The sequence below is a fragment of the Cololabis saira genome, chromosome 14, assembly GCF_033807715.1.
Source record: "Cololabis saira isolate AMF1-May2022 chromosome 14, fColSai1.1, whole genome shotgun sequence".
Lineage (NCBI taxonomy): Eukaryota > Metazoa > Chordata > Actinopteri > Beloniformes > Belonidae > Cololabis > Cololabis saira.
Genome location: NC_084600.1, coordinates 35,579,867 through 35,596,160, shown reverse-complemented (window position 1 = coordinate 35,596,160; position 16,294 = coordinate 35,579,867). Strand labels below are relative to the sequence as shown.

General features: G+C 36.7%; 1 protein-coding gene across 1 annotated transcript in view; it reads left to right on the top strand.

Annotated features, from left to right (window-relative positions):
* zgc:77151 (uncharacterized protein LOC337153 homolog) overlaps positions 1–16,294 on the top strand; it is a 49,238-nt gene continuing 32,944 nt past the window's right edge. The window contains exons 1-2 of the mRNA XM_061739158.1: positions 1–118; positions 15,979–16,131. Coding sequence (XP_061595142.1) covers positions 98–118; positions 15,979–16,131 — 174 coding nt within the window. The 5' untranslated portion in view covers positions 1–97. The remainder of the gene's footprint in view (positions 119–15,978; positions 16,132–16,294) is intronic.

Below are 16,294 nucleotides of genomic sequence, written 5' to 3'. Positions count from 1 at the left end.
ATTACCCTTCCTCTTTGTGGTGCGTTTGTTTGTGTGTCGGCGAGTCCCGGCGGTGTAACCGGAGAGGGGCCTCAGTGAGAGGGAATGCAGGACTGCAATGGAGCACAATGCAATACAGGTAATGCCGATATAATTTCCAAATAAATGTCGATTTGAGCCGCCTGTACCTGGTAATTTTCGGACCTGTTGACGGAGTAATATTTTATCTGTGTGTCACCGTAAATTGGAGTCAAATCTCGCGTTTAATATCATTTAGTTTGGCCATGTCGTATTGATTGTTTTCCCATATCCAGGCGGCGAGAGTTGCTCTGACTGCAATTACAACTTTATTCAGCCAGGCTTAACTTTTTTTTCTTCTCTACCGGGAGGTGAAAAATAATCCGCTGTTATTTTTATATTTCGGGGGGTAAATAGTGTGCTGTTGCTCCTCGGCTCATTTCAGAGTCTTTAGTCGCTGAATACCAGTTTAATATTTCTAATATTTCGCCATGTTAATGATTAATTTCTTTGTGTGTGTCGTGTCGACAGTCTCGTCTTCCCCCCAGGCTACCAACCCCCACCCACAACACCATATTAGCAGAATAAAATTTAATTTTTTCGACCCTTTGATTGTCTGAAAATGTCAGGAAACTTTTCAGCTCGTGTAAAATTTTCTCCCCCAAAAAAGAAAAAAAAAAAAAAGAGAGAAACCCATCGTGTCGCCGCGTCGTCGTTTGTCCATTTTGGAAAAATAATTTCATCGACGTAATATTTAAGATTGAAGTATTTCGACATGGAACTAGGTGGAGCAGCAGTTCCTGATAATAGGAAGCATATTGATATTATTATCAAATCCCCCTCCCCGACATTTTGTCTCCAGCAGTAATTGGCACAGTTTAAGGAGGAATGTATTTATTGTGTGAAAGGGGAAATGTGGAGTTTTTTGACTTGAAATAGCTAAGATTAGTCCTGCTTTAAACCCAGGATACATCCAGAGGACATACAACTAGGCCAAAATATGAGCTGCACTCGAAAAAATAAATAACTCATTTAATTGGACTGAAATTCTCCATGTGTGGCGTGGGGAATATTTAATATTCCAACTGTGGATGTATATTTTTATAACCTCTTTTTAATATTCATTTATTGCATCAATGGGAGTCTTGTTGCATTCCTCAGAAAGGGTCTTGTAAGCTTTTTATTTTTTGAAAATCAGCATATACCCAAGGTCAAAAATGTTGGCTGTGTGTTTGGATTTTGTTTATTTACTGTGCAAAGAAAGCAGGATACATTTTATTAATATTCTGCCCTTTCTCTCTCTCTCTCTCTCCCTCTCTCGCTCTCTTCCTCTTCCTCCTTGTACTGAAAACTGTTTAAAAAAATCTCACTGCCTTATTCTCAGAAATATCACGAGAACTGACGCAGGCATGGTGCAGATTAAGGGTTTCCATCTTAAATTCCTGTGTGTGTGACTGTGTGTGTATGTGACTGTGTGTTTTAGACAGAGAGCTGCCTCTCACTGCTCAGATTATATTATGTGGCTTTTATTTTCCTGCCTGCCACTAGGCTGGAGCAATGCTGTAGCTGGCCCTCCCCCAGGCCCCACAAAAAAAAAAAAAAAAAAAAAAAAAAAAGCAGACAGGAGCTTTCTGATATCCATACAACACTGCAATACTGCATAATAGTATGTTTATGATGTGGTATCCTTGCTTAATGCCAGTATTTATCGTGTATTCTCACTATAATTAGGTTAAATGTGTACATACTGCTCATTCTGGGGTTTAAACTACATCTTTAGTCTTTAATACTGAATGTATTCCACTTTATTTTAGTCATCGTCATTGTTTTTTCAGCTTATAACTACAGTACAGTATATTTCTTAATTACTTATGAGATCATAAATCATGAATGCAGTTTTTGAAATACTGCAAATAAGAACGTTTTCTGGGGTTTTTTTTATATCTAAAAAAATTGAATTATAATTGTGTACACAAAGTAAATTGGCAGTCATGAAGCAATAAAATGTAAGTACAAAATAATTGATTCAGAGTTTATTTATGTATATCATATAAAACATCAGATGACTAAAGTTAGGGGGATGACAGCAACAACAACTATGATTTAGATACTTTAATGACAGATTGGTCAGATCACAGACAGGAAGTGAATCCGCATACAATTTAATTAGCTATTTTTTCTCAAAAACTATTGAAATAATATTACATTTTTGTATTGATTACAGGTCAAACTAATCTTAGAGCTTCAATAATTGTCCATATTTTTGATAATCAACTACAACTGTCTATATTTTTGGACAACAAAGCAATTTATATATCAATCAATTGCCAATTTATTCTTTCTGCCGAGAAAAAAATGCAAAATTTTGGCTCCAGTTTGTTATGTTTGAGCTACTTGATAAACCAACCTCACTTTGTTGTCTAGCTTTCATTGATTTTTGAGTCTGTTCACATATGTGTGAATAATTAGAGCTCAGAGGAGGAAGTCAATAACAGACAAACTGAGCTCATGTCTAAAGAGAAGCTCATACTTTTGGTTTGTTGCTTTTGTAGAAAAAAAAAAAACTTGAAATATAAATTAGTTTACTTCAGCTTTAACAAGTTGTTTTACTTGGGGTCATAATTTGATTGATTCTTTAAATGTGTTTTTGTTGTAGCTGTGTTGGGGTGATATTGTGTCTGCAGAGCTCAGCAGTGACCTTATCATTTGCTGTTTTCTGGTCTTGTTTAAAATTCTCCTAATGTCTCACTATTTAAACATTTTTATTATGTTTTTTCTTTGCAGTCATCAGTCTTTAAGTTATATTTCTGAAGGTCATATAGTTTATATAAATAGTTGTAACTAATATCACATTTGCCTTTCCTGTAAAAGGCTGATGGTTATCCTTGAATACAACCAATAAAAATCTGATAAATTGCAGCAACATTCCTTTACTGCACATTTTTTGCTGAAAAGTAAACCCTCATAATATTGGTATCACTTGATAAATGTTCCAGTAAGGCCTTGGGGTTTGGGGGAGTGGGGACTGGCGGATGGGACTGGGTTGGGACGGCTATGTATTAATAAGTCAGCGGACCCATCCCCAACCTGAATAGCTGCTCTACAGCCCAGAGGTGAATCAACCCGCCTGTAGGGCAGGGATCTGCTTCACAAAGGAGCTGATTTCCATCGGCCTGGCCGCCTCCCACGGGTCTGATGGTGGCCCAAAGTAAGGGACAGCTAGAAGGAAGGGGAGGGGGAAATTGAGAACTTATAATAAGAGGAAAATGTGAGAATATGAAACATACCGAATTAAAAAGCAAATTAAAGGGGAAAAGGAAACAAAAAAACAAAAAAACTACCAAACGAATATATGTAACTCTGCTCTGGCTCAGCCATCCGGACCGGTGCCGCCCTGTTTGTTTTCTAGTGTCCCCTCTTGTCCTGTACCTGTATGCGTTTTTGTTTTGCACATTTGTATTGTTACCTGTTTTTCATTAAATAGAAAAATTGTAGTAAACTTTATATGAATGGAAGTCAATTAAGAAAACAGAAATTTGGGAGAGAAGTAGTCCTTATCAATCCAATCCTGTCTATGGAACCATGTTGTTTATTATGTTACTTGACCCAGTTCGGTTTATGACTAGGTAGGGCTGGGCGATATGGACCAAAAGTCATATCTCAATATTTTCTAGCTGAATGGTGATACTCGATATATATCGATATTTTTTCTGTGCCATAATTGGGGTTTCCCCCAAAGCATTATAGCATAGCATCTCTGTTAGCCTAATTTTTTCTGAGGCAAACCCTTAAAAAAACAGTCAGTTTTAATACAAAGCCTCGTGCCAAATGTCACACAGGTACCTTCATTAACAGAGGTCTGCACAATATCAAAATGTATAAAACAAATGAAATAAAAATAAACTGCCTGCATATATAGAATAAAAATGCTTCTTGAATAAAATAAAACAAATATCCCTTTCCTGCATAACAATTAAATTAAAATACACTGTGCAATTAATACAATGTAGACAGTAACAGGCAGACTTTTCCACTGAGGTTGACAGTTGTGCAAATAACAAAACATTTGTGCAAATCTCAAATAAAACATTCAAGTCAATTTGTCACAAAATAAGCTATATCAAAATCATAAAGATTTTTTTTTTTTTTTAATAATCGATATAAACGATATTGTCTTGTACCATATCGCGTTTGAAAATATATCAATATATATTAAAATCTCGATATATCGCCCAGCCCTATCACTAGGGTTTATTTTGGTCTTTCACTTTTTTTGAAAATTCTTTTTTTTTTTTTTTTTTTTTTTAACCAGTTTTTCAGTAAATCTAAACTAAAGCTAGCCTAATATCAATGGTGGTAAATGTAGATAACAAATTCTCATAAAAGGGTTTCCCATCCCAACATGCAATCTTCACAGTTTGCATTAATGGTATTCAAAAATATCTGTAATGTAAATTTTACAGTACATTTTATGGCAATGGTAAACAATGGTGTTGTTATCATAATAAAGCAGCTTAAAGTGCCAGTTTGTTTTTAATCTAATTGTGGTTAGATTTATCATTTTATTCTATAGGGGCTAATACAAACAAAACACCCTTTGTTGACCAGAATCTTATTTGTTCCTATAAAAATAACATAATCTCAACAAATATGTGAAAGAAATGTTCAGTTTTTTTTTTGTTTTTGTTTGTTTTGCTTAGTTTCTTCTCTGCAATACCTCCCTTTAAAAACACTGAAAACTTTCAACCTGATTTCAGTGAGGGCCCGCTCTTTCTGCCAGGAAACTGAATGAACATAAAGACAAACATGCAAAAAAAACAACCTACACACTTGTGTGTTCCTGCACCCTGTGAAATGAACCCCCCCTGAATTTAATTGGATAAAACATCTCCTTTTTCTTAGCAAATCTTCTACTGTTGAATATGTACATGCACGTCATATCAGCAGCAGAACAGACAAATCTAATGTGGCTCACAAATAAGTAAAATGGCGCCATTGGAATGTAATGCATCACTCTGTCATCAATCTTAATTCAGAACAACACATTTTTAATACAGCATGAGCTTATCATTAATTGATTAGTTAAAAGTGGCAAAGGCATAAAACTCATCTCTGACATGCACATTATAATGACAAGCATGCATCCCTCCCTCATCTGCCCTACGGCTCTTATAAGAGGCCTGGCTTTTAATTGAATCCCAACTTTGGTTTGATTAAATGTGTAAAATGTTTCATACCTGGTATGAAGTGTTACTTTAAAGTCCTCTGTAGTCGTTTGGCTTACTGACATATTTAATGTTAATTCAAAACTTTTAGAGTGAATTTATGCTGAACATCTCATGATTTTCTTTTGAGTATTTTAGTATCTGATAAACTGATCAATAACTTCACAGCCATAATGTTCTATTTGTTCCGTGTGTTTTATGTGGTCATCTTAAATGTGTTTTGTCCATATGTCGTTTTAATAGTGCTGTAATATTTCCATAGGGACTCTGCGTTTCATTTAATCTCCCGCAGCTCTGCAGTTTCAGTTCCTGGAGCTGAATATAGAGTTGCTTTGACCTTGTCTGTTTCGCAGGTATTTTTTATTTTTTTTTAATCTTGACTTGCATTGTAATAATAGTCCTCTCATACAACTGTGATGTTCCTGTGGGGACTCGGGGAAACAGACAGTGAGCTCTCCTCTTTGGCTGTTGATTCTCATTAGTGCTTTTGGTGTGCTTATTTTTCCCACAGGGCCTTAAATGTGTCTCCGATACCCCACAGTGACATAATTAAACATTATGCCACTGCAGCATGCTCTGCAGCGGCTTTTTGAAATTGTAGCGTTATTAATATTGCTATGCAACTTCATATATGGCTGATATGATCTGTTTTGCTTTGACATTTATTCTGTATCTTTCTAAAAATTGATCCGGGCCTACTGCAGCTGGTCTGCAGAGCTGTGACGGGTGGGGGGAGGGCTGCCTGTGGTGGGTTATGGGTATTGGGCGGATGGGGGAGGGTATGCAGAGGGAGGGGGGTTGAGAACTGTTAGCACAGGAGTGAAAATCTGAGAATATTCTTCATTTAAAATGTTTAAGGGCAACAGGCAGACTGCATTCAGGTGTTGCAGCAGCTACAAGACTAACAGGAATGACTGGTTGCTGCTGAGAAGCTACAGTTAAAGAACACATACCCCTGCTGGCTATTTCTGGTGCAGAAGCAGAGGAAATAAATTATATGCATTTTATTTTGTGAATCTTCTGTCTTGAGTAAATGGATAGCAGCTGCATGGTGGCCACACCCTCAGTCTATACACTGGGTCTTTTATTTCATGTGGGTAATAAGCTTGGTGAATGTGACCTCTGCCTGATTTATTTCTGTGCACTTAATATGGAAATAACTTTGTTAAAACTGCCACTGTACTACATTTTGGATAGCAGAGCTGCAATAATAGGTCAGTATGCTGAATTGTTCTCAAACTTTAAATCTGATTTGAAACTGTGTGTATGGAAATGAAAATGTCTGTTATTTAAAATAGTTTCCAAACATTTTTTGCTGCAGATATTCTTGTTGAGGGGAGGTTATTATAACTTGTTTTCCCCTTGGGGTGAGAGGATGAGGGGCTATTGATCTTTCCATGTAAAATTTGCCTCACTCATGTCTTTATTTTGACTGCTGTGGTAAAGCACTCCTTACCATTTGGGTAGATTCAAACTTTTAAAGTTTAATTTGTACCCTGAAGGCCTCTCCAAACCCCCATACTTCCACAGCAGGAGGGAGGAAAAGGGAGCGAGTTAAAGAAACTATTTAAAGCAACTATTGTCTAACAAGTATAAAGATTTCTATTCAAACCTCTTAATTTGCTTTGTTCTGGATTTCGAACATTGGCTTCTTTTGTAAATTGTTACCTTGACTTTATATTCGTCAGAACATACATTTTTCTATATTTTACAATGTGTAGTTATTTTTGCTCTCAGATCAGGGAGACTATTAGATCTTGAAGCACAAATGTGACAATTTTTGAACGTTTTTATTTCTATATGCCAAAAATTTGGTTTGTATAGTATACGATCGTAGACGAATCCATTTATGGATTTATAGTACCTGCCATTAAATCAGTGATTATTATGAAAAAACAAACATGTATTCACAGTGATTCTTTGTTTATTATATATGATATATATTATTTATATGATCATTATATGATCATGAATAGGCTACATATAAATAAATATTGGTTACATTGACTGTTCTTTTTGTTTTGGTATTGAATAAGGGGCAGGTAAAATAAGACTTGTCTTCATCCTGCTCCTTTTCGGTCATGGGTGTGTAGATTGACCACCATGCACGAAATAAATAAAAATAAATAAATAAAAATTCTGTGATGACGGGCTAATCTTAATACTCATCAAAATCCAGTTTTTCAGACATTAGAGTCTAAGCACCTCATGATAGTTCTGTTAAAAGATCAAAAGGGATTAAATGGGAAGGGAACACTTTAGACATTTAAATAATGAAGAAAAAATGATAGAAATGTATGATAGATCCAGCGCAAGTCAAATACATTGCATGAAAGGGCCTTAAACAATCAATAATGAAATCAAATTGGAGCAGATTATTTGCCCTTGTTTGTGACAATCAGCCATGAGTTTCAGCTCTGAAATTATATCTCTGGCTTTTGATTGTGTGGATCGGCTCATTTGAACATCTGAAACTGGGTTTTAGAAAGTCTTGAACATTCATCACATGGCCTGCCGCTATTTAATGACAGGATTTATTTGGAGATTATCAGGCAACATGAACATTGAGTCAATTAGAAATTTGGTCTGTTGAAATATGAATTTCAGATATCAGGTTATTTGCTGCTTGTATGTTACAGCTGTGCGGCTACATATCATGTTTCATACAACCACTGCCCCCCCCACTTTTCATTGGTTTCCAGCTCCAAATAGGAGATCAGAGAGAAGCAGCATGATGGATTTAGCATCAGGCAGCGGCAGCATTTCCATGGCTGCTGTTGTTCTAGTATTGAGCTGCTAAAACAAGACCATCATATCAGACATGTTCAGCATAAACCAGTGTCTGTGCTTTGTCCTTATTTTTTTCAACATGCTGTTTTGTATGGATTTACATCTCCAGTAGGAACTGCAAACTAGAGAACTTGACAAACTTTTGTATTTTGTTTCTCTCATAGGATTTGTTGACAGGAGAAAAAAATTGAGTCATAAAGTTTGTCGTGCTGTGTTATGTGATGGGATCAAGCCGTTATCTTGTGTGGGCCAGCACACATTGTGAGTGACTGTTGCTGTGGTTACCTGGTTGTATTTTGTTTGCTTTAAAAATTTGGTTGAAAACAAGTTGTGAGTGTAAGAAAATTGAGGAGCTAAAAAAAAAATAGCAATATCAGAAAACTGAATCAGAATAATTTAAGTCAAGCCTCTCGCCATCTAAATGATGTTGGATTAAGTTTTTAATAATGACAAATCCAAGAAAGTGCAATGACAATTTTAGTTACTGTAAGATCTGCTAATTCATACGCTGGTAGTGTACTGGAATTTGCTCCACTGCTGAATCTGTGCTACTTTTATTACACAGTTATTAAACTAAATCAAAAGGGAAAAGAAAGGGCATTCAGCTATATTCACTCTCTAAAAAGACATTTCACCCCTATACATTTTAGTTTTACAATTTTTAAGAACTCATCTTGTCCTTTTAATAGGTGTTAACATTATTACATTACATTATTATTATTACATTATTACACCCTCAGAATAACAATACACACTATAATAATTTTTTTTATTAAAGAGTTCCTAAAAATACAGAAGAAAAGTCATAAATACAAATTGTGGAAAACAAATTGCATTGCAATTGCTAAAGGGTTATTGGTGTTTACATGGCCGTGCGCTACCGGGTTATTGCTAATATTCCGGTTAGAAAAGGGTTATTGACTGCATGTAAACGTAGTCATTGATGTGGAGGAATTTGTTTCAGTTAATTGAGGTTTTCATGGATTCATTTATTGATAACTCTTAATGACCCTACCCCACACACACACACATCTGTGATTCTTTTCTTCTTAAGTCATTCTCTTGTACAATTGCTGTTGTGTTTGAGCTCAACGTCCGGCTGCGTGACCCCATTTCATCCAAGCTTTAGCTGTGTCAGATCGTCTCACTTTTGACTCAATGACTGCAAGATGTCCAGGGGCCTCATATATAAGAGTGTGTAGAATTCATACTAAAAGTGCACGTGTACCCAAAAGCCGAAAATGGCGTGCACAAAAAAAATCCGGATTTATAAAACCGTGTGCACGCACACCTGCACGCAATGTTCGCTTTATAAATCACATTCCAGCTGGAAGGTTGCGCACGTGAATTCGCCTCATATCCCGCCCTCTACACGCCCACTTTTTACCAAGAATGGTCAATGCAATGCACCTGGTGACTGTATTTGCATATAAATGAACCTGCCGATCAACGGGGTTTTAACTCAAAAATCATGGCAGGGAAGACCAGAAAGCGAAATTTTTCGGAGACTGAGATCGAGATGTTGTGGATGAGGTGGAGGCCAGGAAAACGACATTATTTGGTGGTCACAGTAATGGCGTCACTAACAAAAATAAAGCGAGTGAGTTGCCTGCCAGAATCTGATTTCTGGCCGCGGGAGCATGCACAGCAGCCCGTTGAGTGATAGCGCTGAAACGTCAGATTTTCAGATTATGAAGCTCAAGAATGAGATCAAATCATATTTAGGTAGAAACAACCTTTCATTAATTGTATTTGGCCTTCAATCAATTTTTGGCAGGTAAAAAGACCCATTTTCAGGGTAGAAATCAGATTCTGGCAGGCAATCGCTTTTTGGCACGACACCGGCACGGCGTGTCCTGCACCGCGGACACACCGTGCAGGTAGGATAATTTGACAGATGAAAATACCCCGTCAAATCACGCTTCCACATAGACATCAACATTTATCTATGTGGAAGCGTGATCTGACAGGGTATTTTCATCTGTCAAATCATCCTACCTGCCAATATCTATGTGGAAGCGTGATTTGACGTTTTTGTTTCTTCCGCCAAAGCGTCGTACACATAGATCTATGTGAAGCACATTCTGACTTCCTGCTGTTAACTCGTCTATTTGCATGAAAAAGCCTTTGAAAAAAAAGAAACTGAGATAAAAGAAACTGGGATCGTACGGTAGTATTTTCGGCAGAGAAGTATATCATTTCATCCTACGGGTAGGACGATTCGCGGAGTTAGGACAACTCGGCTTGAGTGTACATGGATCTATACATCTGATATGTGATGACATTAAAAGTATGACATGAATCTGGCTTCATTTCACCACCTTACCGCCTGCGTCGCCAGTTCCCCATATCTTCAAAATGTTCATGCGCCAGGGTCAGGGTTGGCGTAGAGATACACACATTTTTCAGTTAGTTTTTTTTTTTTTTTAATCCCAACCTTTGCGTAGAAGGTGGCGTGCGCATCTTTCAAGCCCTGTTTTGTGCGCAAGCAAACTTTATAAATGAGGACCCAGGTCTTCACCAGTCCTCTTCCACTGTGCTTCATTGTTGATTAGTTATTTATTAGAGCTGGGTATCATCACTGACCTCCCGATACGATACGATTCCGATACACTAGGTCCCAAGACGATACGATTTACGATACGATTCGATATCGATATTCTGGTTACAATAAGGGAATAACATGATCTTTCCACGCGCCACGTCCGGCCAGAAGAACCCCACCCTGCCTGGTGAAAAGAAGCAGCCTGCTCACTCCTCAAGTATGGAGGAGACTTGAGCTCAGTGCAGGGCCTCCCGGGGTTGGTAGATGGAGCAATGCCCAGGACTTACTTAGGTAGGAGCACTGGGGGATAAAATGGGGGAAAAAATCAGGATTACATTTTTTTTTTTTTTTAAATCGATACTTGGATTTATGTATCGATAATCGTTCCTACACATGCATATCGATAAAATATCGATATATCGATATTTTTAACCCGCCCCTATTATTTATGCTAGTATTCTATGTTTGGTGTTCAGCCACCATGATCCTGTCCAAAGAGATTGTTCCAGAATCCTAGTGGTGTGTTGAGTTGTGACTTTGCAGCCTAAACCAAGCTGGCATGTTGTTTTCAGAGAAGCTTTCTCCTCTTCTTCTTCCACTCCTACTGTTCTCGTTTAGTCCTTTACTTACTGTACTGTCAATAATGTTAACATTTGATATGAGAACAGAGGCTTACAGAGCCTGAGATGAAGCTCTAATTTGTTCTAAATATTTTTTTAAGCAAATTCTCTGAACATTGAACAGTCTGACCTTGAGAGGAACTTGTTAGTTCCTGGGAGGATTGGTAGCTGTCTTGAAATTCTTTTCTGCTTGGAGATCATCTTTTTCACTGTGAGTTGAAGGACTCCAAATTGTTTGGAAATGGGTTTTTAACCCTTTCTGGGTTAATGGGCAGCAAAAGATCAATTCTTTAAGATTATTGCTTATGTCCTTTTTCTTTGTTATGGAGTGACATACATTTATTTATGAATGTATGGTTTTTTTAATGTTAATTTGTCTTGGGTTATTTTAAAGGCGTTCATTGGGGATTGGCATAGTTTCAATGAAAAGTTTCCACAATTATCTGGTGATTGTAGGCTGAAGGTCACTGTGTCTCAGTGAATTTGTATTGATTGTCATTCCTACGAACTTAAAGTGCCACTTAAGCAGATAAATACATCTCACTCACAGTCTTAACAAAGATAAACTAATGATTTAACCTGAATCAAAACTTTAAGTTTTTTAATGTATTAAATAATTTTAGAAGAATTGTTGGAACTTGATGGTGAAGCCTTTACACCTTTCCGTATAAAACTGTGAAATCAAGGCTGCAGGTTTATTCGCCCAGCAGCAGCAGAAGAAATGGTGTTGGCTTTCAGATGTGAGAACCCACCTGAGGTGTGCTTGATTTATTGTTCCAGTCATGTAAACACCCACAAACAGTGAGCAGTCTCTGCCTGTGAAGTAAGGCGACTAAGGTGCTCCTCATCGTTCTCAGAGAGCAAACACACAGGAAGCTGCATGCAAACTGAGCTGCAGATTAAACAAAGACAATGTCAATAGAAAATAATTTTTTTCCTGAGTGATGTTTGTAAGTTTTTGGGGGGAAAGGAAAGAAAAACCTCTTACAGAAAACTGCCAACAGCACAAACCTTTTATTAATAAACATTCGTTAATGCTACATTAAGCTATGCGATTACTTTAGAATCCATCATGCTGAAAAATAAACACAGGGACTCTTTTTAAGGCTAAAGGAGTCTAAAATACTGCGTCATGATGTGATTTTAAAAGTCTGTTTACTTAAACCCAAAATGGTTGACTTGTCAGTAGCAAAAAATGCCCCTGAGGTCATTGTCAGCATTCAGTCAAAAATCATAGAAGTATTTATATGTAGGAGTTGGATATAGAAGATATACATGCATGTTTTTCTTTGCATCCATTTTAGAGTAACACATCTGTCTACTGGATATTTTAAAGTAAACACAGAAGGATTTGAAGCATTGTTTATTTTCTAAGGCTGCACTTAAGATTAAGCGTAACTAGTTACATTTAAGCAGATATTCTCACATTAAAATGACTATTGTGTGCATCTTTGTCATGCTAACTTTATTTTATTTTGCTCGTTTGATTAAATCTCCATGCCATCTTGTGAAAGAAACTGACAACGTTCCATTGATGGTGTGGCATCATCTTATAAAATTCTCTCCATTTATTTATTTATTTATTTATTTATTTATTTATTTATTTATTTCAGATCCTCATTAGTTGATGCCTCAGCAGCCACTATTCTTCCTGGGGTCCAACAGTACAAATATACATTTCTATAAAACTTTTACAGTACAATATAAAATGTTAGTTAAACAGAATAAAACAAAGTAGATAACAAGTACAAATAATAACATCTAAAAAGAAAACCAAGACAAAAAAACAAAAACAAATAAAAATAATAAGCAAATGAAAAAAAGAAAATGAATTTTCCTAAATGAAAAAAACAAAACCAAAAAAACAAATAACAAATTACAACCAAAAACAGATAGATTAAAGATAAATCCAAGTACAACTAAAGATAAATAAGTGCATACTAAATGAGGCAAATACAAAAACAAAAACAAAAAAACCTATTTCAATAGAAGAAAATTTAAAATAGTGAAAATAACCGGAAACGTCACAAAACTTCAGCAAAATAAAATACTAAGAATTGAAATTAAATGCAGAACAAGAAAATATGTTTATTTATATAACACCTAACTCAATTAAATCAATAAGCTGCACAATCTAAAACAACCAGTTTCTTTTGAACTTCCTTTCTTAGTCTCCTCTTGAAGCAAACTCTGCCACTAGTTGAAATAAGATCTTCTGGAAGTATATTCCAGTAAGTAACTGCCCTGTGCATTACTGTTCTTTTTAGTGCATCGGTTTTAGGTTTGGGCAGGGTGAAATGAACTCTCGTGGTATGTCTAGTATGATAGCTGTGGCTATCACTAGCAAGAAGCAACTGAGAAAAGAGAAATGTATTAATTAATCTGCTTTCTACCACTTCAACTGATCTTTGCAATCTCAATCCTTTAGTCTCTACCCAGTGTTCATGACCATAGTTAAGGGTTGGGACATAGATCAACCTCCGTAACTCGGTTTTCCTCGGAACAGACGACGAGTGCAGTATCTGCATCGACATGTGTCTGCCAGTCAGTGTCCCAATGTGTTTCACCTCCACTCATAAACAACATCCTGACATACTTGAGTTCTTCCACTTGAGGCCGTACCTCACTCCCAACTTCAGTGCATAATCCCTCCATTTTCTGACTGAAGACTTTGACTTCAGGCGTAGAGGTGCAGATTGTCATCCATCCTCATGCCTACTCAAAACCTATGATTTAAGAAAAAAGAAACGACAAAGGCAAGTCAAAGCGGCTGCAATAAGGAAAAGTAATTTATTTGCTAGAATTGTTTTGTTGCAGCACACATTAAACAGGAAGCGCTGCAGAAACTCGTGTGTGTTTGTTTGTTTTTTTCTGAAGATCCCTAAAGCTGTTCACAAAATTTCTATCTTTCCTGTCAAGCTCAAATCTTGTCTTTTAAACTATTCTTGATAAAATAATAGTGTGCTGCAGAATCAGTGTATTGGTATTTCTTTGGTTTTTCTGTTTTTATAACCAAATAAATCCATAAAATATAAAAAGCACATTTTCAAAAAGGAATTTAGTTAAAACATTTTTTTCTTTTTTATTGTTGAAACAGGTGAAACAGAAGCTAAGTTAGCTCCAACTATAGATGTGGTCTATTGCAGAGGGGGAGGAGATAAGGTGTGCGTGCGCGTATGTGTGTGTCCTATCTTCAAACATGGACTGGAGTTGGCAGAGTTTAAAATAATTGTCCTTGTCCAGGACAGTGTTATACTGTTTTCAGGCTGAGTGAGAAGTTTCACACCCTGCTGCAGAGAGACACCCCAAGACTTCAAATACTGGTGCACTATGGGGCTGGGTGGGGGAGCTGATCAGCCTGAAACAACATTTTATGTAGAATTTAGAAGTAGAAATGGTATGATCTTACCACTACATGTACATTTTAAGCCCAGGTTGTCAGATATTTCTTAATGCACCAGAGCTTTTCTCTTGATATTGATAAGTCTTCACTCTCAGAGTGTGTGTGTGTGTGTGTGTGTGTGTGTATATGTGTATATATATATATATATATATATATATATATATATATTATACACATACACACACACCGCGTCGTATCTGAAAGGCGCAGTTTTGAATGAGTTTCTTTAAACAAGAGTAGGCTCGTCTTGTTGTGTGGGCGGTGTTCCAAAGATTTTGTGAAATAAACAGAGGATTGTTTTATTTGGTTTTCTGTTTTTTTGTGTGTGTTTTGTATAGTAAACAAACAAGCAAATAGATTGATGGCATTTTTCATTATTTCCTTATACCATTTTGCAGTGCACAAGGGTCTACATGCTTTTCAAATCAGTCTTTTTCTCTTCTTACCAGTGTTCATTTTTCCCTGTTTTTCTTTTTTTGCTTTTTGAAGCTAATTGTAATGGCAAAAATTATTAGTCAGTTTGAGAGAACAGATGCCTGTTTCAGTTCAACAGTTAGTTAATTTTTAACACTTCCCCTCTGTGTTCTCTGATATATGACAATATCCTGCTCTGAGTGTTCGTGCATGTGAAAATGTTGCCTAACTGCAAGATAATGCAACTTTATCGTCATAGGTGACAATGTCATGGAAAGGTTCTGCAGAATTTATGTTTTAAACAGGCCTTCAAAAAGTACAGGGGATACATCCTGGCATTTCGTTTTCCATTTTTTGTCATCAAAGGTATTTTTATTGTTATTGCAGCAGTGCCAATTTGTACGGAGGTCTAAATTCAAAATTGTATATTTGAAAATTAGTTTTACATGACACAATGTGTTTTATCTCTGCTCTATTTTTTTGTTGTCAGTGCAATATCTCTGCATTTCAAATAAATGAATTTGGATTCTGCATCATTTCCCTTGGAAATTGAAGTGAGGGTTTTTTATATCTCAGTGTGAAGCAATATTATTTTGGCAGCATTGTGATGTGAAATTGTTGACAATTTTTGAATTTTTAGTGGCGAGTGCATCAGTCCTCATTCCTCCATGTTGCAGAGTCTGTGTTTTCACTCTTCATCATGCAAATATTTGGTTCGTCAAGACAGCCAAGGAAATAAATGAGCAACTGAAAACATTCAAGCCTTAAAGATGACAGTTTGGCTCTTGGAGATGATCTGAGAAGGAATGTGGAGATTTTCAGACATTTTCCTGTCCACACAAGTTGCATCAATGTCCTGAATAGGTTTAAGTAGGTTTTATTCTGATGTGGTCATCCTATTGATTTTCTTAAATGCTGAACAGTCTGATCCATGTTAACGCTTCCTCATTGGTGTCCATTTGCTGTCCTTTCTCGCTCTCATAGTGGTTGGGTGCTCCCTCCTGTCAGCGAGGCAGCTACGCCTTCTACAAGTCGGTGAGCAGCAAAGCTGAGCCTGATGGGCCGCTGCAAGTGTGGAAGCTCGGGGAGTTTTACTTCATCCGATGTGGACCGCAGGATCCCGTGTGCATCGCTGAGGTAAGACATCCTACTGACTCCATCAGCTCCAGGACTCCAGACTAACTTTTTTCACTAGGAGCACAGTAGCCCCTAACTGAAAATTTTTAGGGGCACAATCAGAAATTTTAGGAGCGCACATCGTTTATCGACACGCTAACCAAATTTTTACATTTCTACTACA